The sequence below is a fragment of the Panthera uncia genome, unplaced genomic scaffold (genome assembly GCF_023721935.1).
Source record: "Panthera uncia isolate 11264 unplaced genomic scaffold, Puncia_PCG_1.0 HiC_scaffold_2004, whole genome shotgun sequence".
In the NCBI taxonomy this organism is placed as follows: Eukaryota; Metazoa; Chordata; class Mammalia; order Carnivora; family Felidae; genus Panthera; species Panthera uncia.
Window position 1 is genome coordinate 3,945 of NW_026058695.1, and position 11,790 is coordinate 15,734.

Genomic DNA, 11,790 nt, shown 5'->3' on the forward strand with positions numbered 1-11,790 from the left:
TTTTTTTCTCTTTTTGTCTGTTTTGCTTTTGTCGTCTTGTAGTCGTGGTGGTGGTCGGTTTTTGTATAGTCGACTCTTTTTAAATCGTTTTAAACTAGAGAGAATATTTTCCCAGATACAAATAAATCGTCATGCAGGTGGGGTGCCGGGTCCGTGGGAACCGAAAGGAGAAGCCGTGCTTGTCCTAGAAAGTATACAATTGTCACCTCTTTTATGTTTTCTGCCCGCAACATCAGCGTTTGTGACTGTCTGTCGGCGTCGCGGTCCTTTGGGGTGGCCGTGGCGGTAGATGGTGGTCGGGGTTGTTGATAGTTTGCGTTTCGTTTGTTATTTTTCTTGGTTTTTATATATTTTTGGCTGGGGTAGAAGTGTGTGTGTACGTGTGTGTGCGTGTGTGTGTGTGTGTGTGTATGATTGTGTATCCTGATTTCGGTTGGTTCTGGGGCTGGAGGAGGAAGAAGAGGAAGAGGAGGAGGGCGAGAAGGAGGAGGAGGGGAAGGAGGGGGAGGGGGAGGAGGGCGGCCTTGGCTATCATACATCACATTCCGAGTCGCTGGAGGTTACCGAGAGGATGGAGGTGCCGGTGTCCGCGCGCTCCGTCAGGCTGGACACGCTGGTGGTGGGGCTGGCCGCCGTAGACGGCGACTCTGCCGAGCCGTGCGTAGGGCAGCCGGGCTCGGCCAGCGAACGCATGCCGCTCGGTCCGATGGCCTGGTGTTGGAGCCTGCGGGAGACAGAGAGCGGCACCAGCCCTTGAGACAGCGGCCCCGCCACAGAGCTCCGTCAAGCAGCCTCCCCGCGCCGGCGGCCGCCGGTGCTCCCCAATCTCCCCAACCCCCCCCCCCCCGCCACCACCCCTGACTCTGCTCTCTGCGCTCATTACTTCTCGCTACCACCCCCCACCCCCACCCCCGCCTCCAAGCACCCGGCTGCAGAGCCCCCCAGCGCCGGTCTCGGCTCTCTTCTCTCCTTCCCGAGGCTCGCTGGAGCTTCCCAAAGCTTCCCAGTTCGCAGCCGGCCTCAGAGGAGAGGTAGAACCCGAGGCCGGACGCCTGGGGAGGCCTCCGGATGCAGCGTCCCGAAGGAGCAAAAGTCTGAGAGGGACAGGGTGCTTCTTCCTCCCCAGCCCCTGGGACTCTTCAGACTGAGCCGGCTGCCGGGAGCGGTCGGTCCCCGCAGCGCCTCCTGTCCCAGCTCCCCCAAACACACCCAGAGCTGCGAGGTGATCGTCCGCAGCCTCTCCCGGGCAGGACACGCTGGCTTTGCTCTCTGAATCCCTGCGCTGAGCGCAGGAGCAGGGGAAGAGAGAACCGAGGAGCCGGAAGCGGAAAAAGTGGGGAAGAGGAGCAAGAGAGAAAGCAGAGAAGAAGGCAGGAGCGGGTGCAGAGCAGTCTCCGTCTGTCCCTTTCGCACCAGGCAGCCGCTGCCCGAGCCTAGAGTCTCTGAGTTCCTACGAGGAGGCCTTCCCCTGGTCCCCGGGGAACTCCCCCTCTCAGGCGAAAACCTGGCTCTACAGGCAAGGGTGAGAGGGCGCGGGGCTCAGGCCTGGGCCATGTAAACACAAACACACTCGCTCACTCCGGGAACTCACACCGGGCCTCAAGCCCCCGGCAACTGTCAGCAACTGGGGCTCCGCTCCCTGCGGTACATCAGGCCCAGAGCCTTTGCAGGCTAGGTAGGGACACAGGCTCCTTACCAGGGCTTTTACCCAACTTCCTCCCATTCCCCTTCCCTCCCATTCCGTGCCCTTTCCTCCTCCTCTTTCTTCTAGTTCTTTTTCTCCCGACTTCCCCCAGGCCCAAGTCTGCTGACTGGCCAAGCCCAGTCAACTTTGTGACTTTGTGGCCAACTTGCTGGTAGTGGGGTTGCTCCTATTCCTGGTGGCTTCCCAAGTTAATGTACCAAGGGGATGCTCCTTGACTGAGGCTTGGGGGCTAGCACCTGCATGCATGTACACACACACACACACACACACACACACACACACACACACGGCCTTTCTACTCCCAGCCTGATTTTCTTGCTTCCCCGTCAGGCAATTTGCAATGAAGGCCTGCTCAAAGGTGGCCACCGACCTTTTTCATTTTGTGGCAGAGACCCAGGTTCAGTTTCCTTTCCATGACATTGTGGATTCCTCCTGGGTTTTTGCAATGCATGGAAATAAGAACCAGATGGCAAGGACTGCTTTCCTTCCTTCCCTGTCTGTAGGCTCCGGAGGAGTGCCGAGCTGTGGAAGGGCTGAGCAGGTAGCAGGGTGCAGCAGGGCTAAGGTGCCCAGGGCTGGGACCAGGGGCCGTGGGCACTCAGGATCTCTCCCTCTCTCTCTCCCTCTCTCTCTCCACCCTGCCGAAAGCCCCTCTCCGACAAAGCAGCCAATAATCCCGCTGACCGTCCCTCTTCTGTGCGTCTGGGCAAGCAGAAACTTTTCTCCAACTGGCCAGGGGTCGCGGCTTCTCGAGTGCCCGGCAGCCATTGGCACCCTGCCCCATCCGCCCCCATTTCAACCCCTCTCTCCCTCCCCAGCCCGGGAGACGGTAGCCAGGCCGCGGGCCCGCCACTGACCTGTTCTTGGCCGCCGCGGCGCGGTCGCGCTGCCTCCGGTTCTTAAACCAGTTGCCTACTTGTGTGGGAGTGAGGCCGGTGGCCTGCGCCAGTTCGCGTTTCTTGCTGGGGTTGGGGTAGGGGTCCTGCAGGTACCACTCCCTCAGCAGGCTCCGAGTCCGCTCCTTGAAGCAATGCGTCTTCTGCTCGCCGTCCCAGATGGTGCGCGGCAGCGGGAACTTCTTGCGCACGCGGTACTTGTCCACCGGGCCGAGCGGGCGGCCGCGCAGCTTCTCGGCCTCCTGGTAGTGCGCCTCGAGCCACATGGCCTGCAGCTTGCCGTGAGACTCCTTGGTGAACTTGTGGTTCTCCAGGATGTGGTAGAGGTCGCGGAAGTTGCCCGTGTGGAAGGCGACCACGGCGCGCGCGCGCAGGATCGACTCGTGCTTGTTGATGGCCTCGCACGCCCCGGGGGCCACGGGCAGCGACCAGAGGAAGCGGCCCAGCCGCTCGATGTCGCCCGTCTCCTCCAGCGTCTCGCAGACGCTGGCCACCTGCTCCGGCGAGAAGTTGAGGGTGGGCAGCTGGAACATGGACAACTCTTCCGGGGGGGCCCTGGAGCCGCCGCCGCTGCCGCCGCCGCCTGCTCCGCCAGCACCGCCGCCTCCCGCACAGTTCCCGCCGCCGCCCGCGCCGCCGCCGCCGCCGCCGCCGCCCGCACCGTTCCCGCCGCCGCTACTCGCCAGAAGTAGGGAGCGGTGATGAGGATCGGCGAAGTTTGGCAACAAGAAGTGGGAGGAATAGAGGTCTAGGGGGGAGCGGAATACCATGGACTGACCTGAGAGGAGAGGAGAAAATTCAGGGAGAGGAAGAGAGAGGGGAGGAAGAGGAGGAGAGGGGCGATGAGGACCAGGAGGAGGGAGAGGAGAGGGGGGAGGAGAAGGAAAGGAGGGGGAAGCAGGAGGAGGAGGAGGGGGAGGAGGAAGGGCGTAAGGGACACCCACACCCCACACACATCCACACACACACACACCCGCGCAGCCACATAGAGAGGGAGGAAGGAGAGCGGCCCGGTGCGCGCGCGCAGAGAACCCGAGACAGAGAGGGAGAGGAGAGGGAGAGGGAGAGGGAGAGAGAGAGAGAGAGAGAGCGAGAGAGAGAGAGAGAGAGAGAGAGAGCCAACCACCGCCGAGTCAAGATTCAGCGATTCCACAGCAATCGCCCTAATGACAACAGCCTCATAATATCTCCCCTAAATCCACAGTGAGTGCAGCATTGAAACATTTTGTTTCGCTTTTCTATTGGTCTGCGGCGTGTCGTTGTGGCGTTGCCACGGCAACCGCTGCCAATCACTGTCAGCCCTGCCAATCAATACCGAGAACGTAAGGACGGTTTTACCACTTAGCCAGAGTTGGGGGGGGGGAGGGGGGGAGGAGGGAAAGAGGGAGAAGGGGGAGAAAGAGATTTTTTTTTAATCTTTGCAACTCTTAATCTCGCCACTTCTCTCCCTCTCTCTCTCTCTGTCTCTCTCTGTCTCTCTCAGCTCCCTTCTTCCCTCTTCCCCAAAGAAGTTGATCCAGAAATTCAAAATGCCGTGGGCATAGAGTTGTTGAATGGGATGAGCAATTAAAGGGATTTTTGTCGGGAAGTGAGAGGCTCCCCATGCCGCCTGAAGGCCGAAGGCCAGCCCTCAAGTAGAGCCCGAGGGCCGGCCGAGCAGGCATGGTTTGCACACGGTGTGCACGTCGGGCTGTCTCTTTCTGCCTATGTGAGCACTAATACTGGTGAGGAAGAAAGAAGAGATGTGATCATGGGGCCCACCGCACGCTGACCCTAGCTGCTGCGGCGGTGTTCCCGGATTTCGGGGGGCACCTGGCGCCTGAGAGGCTGAGCTCAGGCCCCAGGGTGTTGGAAGCCGCTCTGGCCTCCCCCGTCCTGGTTCATCGGCCACGTTTGCCTCGATTTCATCTGCATTGGATTCCACCCGCTTCTCTTTCCTCAGCTCCGGGTCAAGGAGCTTTGATTTCCCTTATTGCCCTGTATTTTAAAATACCAGCATAAATAACAGTACACTTCTTTTTATCTTGAAAGGCAAGCCACGTCTTTGTTTCCCCCTAGACTTCAGCTGTGTCCCCTGGGAGCTGAGAAGTCTGGAACCCTCTGGAGCCCCCTGAAATGCCTGCTACCTCTACTCCTCCAAGAAGCTCTGGACTTGCCTACCAGCCCCAGAAGGACAGTCAAACTTTGGAGGCTTCCCCAAAGAAGCGGATAGGCCTGAACATTGCATGTTTGCTCATATTTTAAAGGAAAAAAAAAAAAACTAATTTACCTAAGCAAAGTAACATTACAAACCTAAAACAGACCCCAAAAAGTCCATAGGATACAGAGAGCCCTTCCTCCCTCTGGCCACGGCAACCCCCCCTCCCCCACTCCCAGGGGCCGGTAGGGGTATTTATTCTAAGGTATGTTGCTTTTAAGAAGATGTAATCAGCATCTTTAGCGGGGTCTCCCTTTGTGAGGCCTCTGTAACTATGGAAGTGTGATTTACGCAGATTTGTCGGGGTCAGAGGCGTCTTTCCCCTGAGCACTGTGTATATTTAGACAGGACTCGGTTTGGTGTTAAAAAGTGTATATTTTGAATGAGTTCACACACAGTAGCCAACAATGCCCACATTGTCGGCCCGTGTACAACGCGTATTGAAACTCAGCGTCCAGACTTCAACTAATCTGCCCTCAATAAAGCTGAAATAATTATCCTAAGCTGCCTTTCCAGAAGAAAAATCATTGAGGAATTCAAAACTCTTTAAAAAAAAAAAAAAAAAAAGATCTTTTCTACATTCCGATGCAGATCGGGGGGCGAGGCACAGAGTCCACACCACTTTGGAGATCTCAATGAGGGAGGAGAGAAAGAGATTGAGCGAGAATTTAAATGGGAAACCTAACGTGACTAGGGCTGTGAGCGTCCCACCCCGAAACCCTGAGCTCGGGCCCTGCTTAGGCCCTGACTCCTGCAGAGCCAGGCCTCCTGGAAAGAGAAGTGCAAGTTGCTGTTGGAGTCTCTCCTCTGGCAGGGAGGGTCTGGACTGGGCTTGGGGACGATACCAGCCCGCTCAGCCCCAGGCAGCTGAGGGTTGCGGGTCCTAAACCCCACGACAGAGACAGAGAAATATTCGCTCAAAGGGAAGACCCGCCAAGTCCCACTTCGGCTGATCTCTCCCTTCCAACTATCTTGCTTCCAACCGCGAGGACTTCTCCGTTCAGCTTCGAAGCTCTGGGCGGTCGTTCACGGCGGGCCCAGAAAGAGCCCTAAGGTTGGGACACAAAAACAGACGCTTCATCTTTTCTTCCCGATCCCTTTCTCTTGTAGGGGAAGGATTATAGGCTGAGGGGTGGGAGGGGGAAGGGGCAGGAGGAGGAAGCGGGGGAGGAAGGAATGAAAAAGGGGAGGGGAGTGGGTATTGTGCCGCGTGTGGGGGGAGAATTCCTACGGGTGGGTTTCCGAATATTGTGTTCAACTTTTTGAAAGCAGCTCGTGACCCCGAAACTGCATCCCCTGGAGCCGAGGACCCAGGCGCCGGGCGGGCGGGTGAACCCAACCAGTCCCCTCCCCGTCCTCACAACCCCCGCCTCCGGGTGGGGGCGACCCGGCCTCTCCCCGTTGCAGCCCGGCCAGCCCTGGAGGGAGGCTGGGCAGGTGCCGCGGGCTCTGCCGAAAAGTGCTGAAATCAAAAACCGTCGCCACTCAAGGAGAGTTGAGGCAAATGGGGCCGAGGCTCCGCTCGGCGACACCCCGGCCCCCAGCCTCGGCCCGGGGCGCCTGCAGACGCGCCGCACCTCGCCTGCTGGGGTGGCGACCGCGACTCGGGAGTGCAAAGCCTGGCGGAGGGCGGCTGCGAGGCGCGCAGCTTTGTGCGCCGGGACAGAGCCGGCGCGGCGGGGCCGGCGGCCAGCCCCGGGCTGTCAGACTCCCCGCAGAAGCGAGCTCCGCGCCGCCCAGGGAGCCAGCCTCGCGGCCCCGCTGCCGCCAGCGCCTCTCCCCTCTGGCCCGAAGCACGATGTCCGCCTCCGGGAGCCTGTAAGTTGAGAGTCCAGAGAGCTGGGTGTTGGGGGGAGGCGGGGCGGCGGGTCTTCCGCGCGGGTGACTGGACCGGCTCCCGCTGGAGCTGGGAGCGCAGGCTCCATAGGGTCCGGGTCTAGTAGGTCCCCCTGGCCGTGTGGGGGAGGGGACTGTGGAGCACCCGAGCTTCCCCTCCCAAATTCCCAGGCGCTGGGCGTTGGAGAGGGGGCGTAGGAGCAGAAGGACCTCGGGTTCCGGGGCCCGGGCGCCTTTCACGCCGCTCTGGGGGCCCGAGGCATTGAGCAGAGCGAGGGAAGGGAGCTGAGCCTGAGGGACATCTGGAAGGGGTGGCGCGCAGGGGGGGCGCCAGCACCCTGGGTCTCTCAGAGCGTGGAGATCCGGATGAATGGGTCAACCCGCGGGGCCCATACTTCTCCCCTGCCCTCTGGCCGCTCAGACTCCCTGATCTGGGACTTGGAGCCCATACAGGCCGAGGTCACAAAACTGCCACCATCGTCTCTGCTTTAATCTTGGGCCAGGCAACCGGCAGGACTGCGTACAGGTGGTGCGGGGAGAAAGGGCGTTTGAGCTGGAGAGTGTCTTTCTATTACTAGGACCTGCGGGGCATTTATTTACAAAATCAGCCCGGACCCCAGCAGTCTCAACTCCACCGGGAGAGGTGTCTGAGGACTCACTTCGTGTTTGGCGTTACCGGGAAAGCCCAGAGGTCTGCAAGCCTCCCGGCTGGAGCAGCTGCACCCATTAGGCCCTGCTCAGCTCCGTAAGGCCGGTTCGTCCCGGGGGGCAACGGCCCTTCCGGCCCCCAGGACATCGGGAGGCGAGGGCTGTTTGGGCCTCCCCGCAAGCTGCAAACTGAGGCGCCAGGCGCGGGCGGCGGAGGAGGGCGCAGGGGAGCGCAGCACGTAGGTGGGGAGGCAGAGAAACCCTTCAAGGGCCCCGATTACTTTCCTTTGAATGAAAAACAACAACAACAACAACCCCCCCCCCCCCGCCCCCCCCCCCCCCCCCCCCCCGCGCCTTAGCCTCCGGGGACCCGCGCTCCGAGCAATTGTCGCTCGGGACAGTAAACACAGCTCAGTTGCCTCAACTTTCTCCGCACATAAAAGTTCCTGGCGTGCGGGGAAATTTGAATATTTGATCAGCCCCTTTGAGTGACCCTCATTAGCTTGGCGCCCTGCTAAGGCTCCGGCATTGCAAGAAAGCTGCTGGGCCCGGCATTTGTATGCCTTGTTAGCGCTGCTTAATGAAGCTGCCCCGACCGCTCAAAGGCGGCCTCCGGGGCCGGCGCTGCGCACCTCTCCGCACCCCACTCTGCCTAATGAGCCCCACCGCCCGCTGAAGGCCTCCTCGCCCCCCACATCCTCAAACAAGAGAAGTTTGGCTCAGTCTTGGGCCACCGCACCTCCCACTGCCAGGCCCAGGAGAGTGGGCCCAAGCTGGGTCCCAGCTGGCTGTAGTGACCCAGGTGGAAGAGGGAGAGAGGTGGCAGACTTTGGGGTTGTGAGTCTTTTGGGCTGGGGAGGAGGGTTGTGGCTTCAGGTTCCAGTCCAGGGAGTGCACTGCCACCCTCTCCCAAGAGGCCAATTTCCAACCATTTACCCGGGTTCCTTTAAGATGCACTGGACTAATGTTGGGGTGGCAGAGGGCAGATGTCCAGGGGAGGGTCCGTTTTCCACCCTCCTCCCACACCACGTTCCTTTGGGCTCCACTGCCCGGGAGGCTGCCTATGTCTTTGCAGGGATCTCTTTAGGAGAGCCAGAACGGATGTGCTGGGGAGTGAATTTGAGCAGGGGTGGGCACGCTCCTCTTCAAACCATCATTGCCCCTCCACCACAGACCCCAAACAATCAAACACAGTCGGCACTGGCAACTACAGCACTACAGCCTAACTTGAACCAGCCCCCATTCCCCCAGAGAACCATGCCTTCTCTGGTCTCTCTTTACTCATGCTTCCAGTCCTTAGGAAGCCTAAAGAAAGCACTTGAAGCAGCCCCCCCCCCCCCCCCCCGTACAGGACCAACTTGCTGCTAGGGCAAGATGGGACGAAAACAAGCCCGAAGGGGAGGAAGAAAGGGGGTACTTTGGAAGGAAGGAGGACCAAAGCCACCATCTACTTCCCCTTGCCTCAGTGGGGCAAGTGACAAGCCAGCGAATCTAAGGAGGCCCAGGACCAGTTGTGTTTCAGTCCTCTGAAAAAGGAGTAGACTCCCTCTCTGCCCCTTCCCATGCCCTTTTGCCTGGACAGGTGTCACTAAAGGTCCCTTCTTGCGCACCCAGTTCTTGGACTTTGGAGGGCTTGGGGAAGAGGCTTCTTGCAGACCCACGTTCTTGGGACTTCTAGAGGTGCCCCCCACCACATGCCCACAATCCCTCAGATACACAGCAGGCTAACCAGGTTGGTAGCCTCAGGACCCTATCCCAGGGTGGCCACCTCTAGGAATGAGTGGCACCCAGCCAGTCCTCACCCTCTGCCGACAGGCCAGCAAGGCCCTGGGATAGCAGAGCCTCTAAGTCCATCTGGTCTGCTCCTCTTTCTTTCCCCCAGCTCAGCTGGCATGCCCCGCCCCATTTCCCATCCCACGACCCCCTAATTTAAGCCCAAACTGACGATCTTTAGGGATCATCTCTGCACTGGGCAAGATGGTGCCCGGGCCTTGATCCATCCAAAGGGCAAAGGTAGGAGCGGGCAAGCGAGGGATGAACGATGTTGGAGAGAAAGGGGACCTAAAGCGGGGTAAAGCCTAAGGCCAGGCCCACCAACTGCTCAGGGGAGGAGGTGAAGGGAGGGGGCTAAGAGTCCGCAGGCTTCGGTCGGGTCAGCAGGGACCTAAGGCGTCGGCGTGGGGGGCTAGATCCAGAGGAGAGGGGCGGGGAGGCGGGGGTCGGGGGAGCGCGCAGGACGGAGGGGGGGGGTGCGGCTCTTTAAGAACCACACCACTGGCAGGAGAAGCGCGCGGCCGGGTGCTGGTAGCGCATTGACCCCGAAGGGGATTTAGCGGGAAGGGAGCGGCGGGGCTCCGGTGGCTTTGTCCGGGGGCGACCAGAGAGGCCGAGGCACAAGAATAAGGAGCGACCGCGTCATGAAAGGCCGCGCCGAGGCGGCGGCGCTGCTGCTCTTGACTTCTGAGCAGGGCTTAGAAAGCTTGTCCTGGCTTAAGCCGAACTGCGAGCGCTGGGCCCTGAGCGCCGAGTCCGCGGGCTCCGAGACCCCCGGCCTCGGAGCCACGGAATGAAGGGAACTGGGGTGGCAAGGGTGCTTTTGGCTCTGCAGCTCCCTGACCCTAGCGCAGAGCTGCTAGCCTGACTGGCTGCTCCAGGGCAAGGCCAGAGAAAGAATTTTCTTTTTCCAACTTCGGCTTTTGGTTTTGTGTGTCCACTTGGAGCAGCTCCGGAACTGACCGACCCCAAATGGATTCCCAACAGGTGGCCGGGTAAGTCCATTTAAAAATTCTGGTCATACTATCAGCTCCTCCACGGCCTCCTTCCTTTTTCCCTCCCAGGTCCCCCCCCCCCCCCCCCCCCGGGCCTCCCCCACACCCCCCCGCTCCTTTCCGGGGTGAAGGCAGGGAGGATGGTGGTAGTGGCGATGAGAGGCACCCTCTCCCTGGGGGTCCTCGGTCCCCCGGTTCCAGCTCAGGATTGTTGGCTGGAGGGCCCCGCGAGGCTCCACCCAGTACCCCCAGGTCCCAATCACTCTTAGCTCCGTTGTGGGCCGTGATACCCCAAGGTGTGTGTGTGTGGCAGGGGGTGGGAGAGGTTGAGTATGGGAGGACACGCCGCAGCATTTCGCCAGCGGAGACGACAGGAAGGGGGCGGGGGGCCCCGTGGCCCGGCGGCCTTTGTGTGTGGGGTTAAGGCAGAAACCCAACTACACACCCTCTTTTCTTCGAGACCCGGGATCCGGCCCGGGGGAGCCCGCGCCGGCTGTACAATAGCCCGCAGAAGGGGTTCTTGGCAGCCGGGGGGGGGGATAGGGTGGGGGAGGTGGAGGGGGCGAGCGGAGGGAGGAGGGGGAAGCTGAGAAAGGCAAAGGCAAGAAATCCCCGGCGTCCGAGTGAAAAGTCGGAAAATGTCCTCGGAGCGCGCGGGAAACAGAGGCGCGCGCGCGCGCTCGCGGGTTCACATCCTCTCTGTCACCCACTCTTACACACGCATTCACACCCACTCCACACAGGTAACCCACGCACGCGGACCTTTCAAGTGCTGGGTCGCGAGCCTCCGCGCGCAAGCCGAGCCGCGAGCAGAGCCACCCTCCTACTTCCCCAGCTCCCCGGCTGTCAAGAGCCCTGCCGCCTGGCCACCGGTGCCCGGAGAAGGACGGGGGGAGCTGGGAGAGCCCCCAGGGCTGGGGCTCTGGGAGGATCTTACCTGCGGAAAGGTAAGGGAAGCCGGGAGCAGGAAGCAGCGGCGGATAAATATTCATTAGGAAGTGTAAGTGTCTCCTTTTAAACAGCGCGGCGCGCGCTCTCGCTCCTCTCTCTCTTTCCCTCCCTCCCTCTGTCCTCTTCTGAGGCTCTCTCCCCCTCTCACTCAGCCTCCCCCCCCCCTTTCCTGCGAAATGCCGAGTGGATCCCCGTCTAGCTAACCTGTTGGGAAGCCTGAGCCCTGGGCAGCGCCTCCACAGCTGTTTGCCTTCGCTCTTGGGGAGCGCGTTCCCCATCCACCCTCCCTTCTCTCGCCCAGCCCCTCACCCCTCCTAAATTACTACATCATTAGCTTTATTTTCCGGCGTGGAGGGGGGGGGGGTGGTAACGGCACAGCCCGATGCACCTCCTCAAAGCAGGGCGAAAAGCCGGCGCTGAGTCTGCCCCACAGCCACATCCCCACCCCACATCCCCACCCAGTCATCTTTCCTCCCCCCCCCCTCCTGCCATCTCCACCTCCATCCTGAATCAGCCTAACTCCCCATCCCTCTTTCCCTTGCCGCCAACAATCCGATCCCCGGCTGGGTCAGCAATGAGATGCCAGGTCTGCAGGTTCAACGCGCGCCTTGATTGGAACTTCACCCTGCATTGGGTGCGGGGGTAGCTCTCTGAGTCCCCCTTTCCCACGTAGGTTTTATAGCTTCACCCTGAGTGGGCACCTGGGCATCTTAGGTCTTATGATCAAAACACCGGGCGCACTCTCAGGCCCTCGCCTCGCCAGGCCTCAGGGTCCCCGGGCCACAGCCT

The 11,790-nt window shown here is 60.6% G+C and overlaps 1 protein-coding gene across 1 annotated transcript; it reads right to left on the reverse strand.

The window, feature by feature from the left end:
- Positions 1-531: 531 nt before the first annotated feature.
- On the reverse strand, positions 532-11,042 carry LOC125917559 (homeobox protein SIX3). The gene is made up of 3 exons (XM_049623731.1): positions 10,988-11,042; positions 2,563-3,379; positions 532-724 (listed from the first exon to the last, which is right to left on the reverse strand). Exons 1-3 carry the CDS (start codon positions 11,040-11,042, stop codon positions 532-534), a joined length of 1,065 nt encoding a protein of 354 aa, XP_049479688.1.
- Between the last annotated feature and the right edge of the window lie 748 nt (positions 11,043-11,790).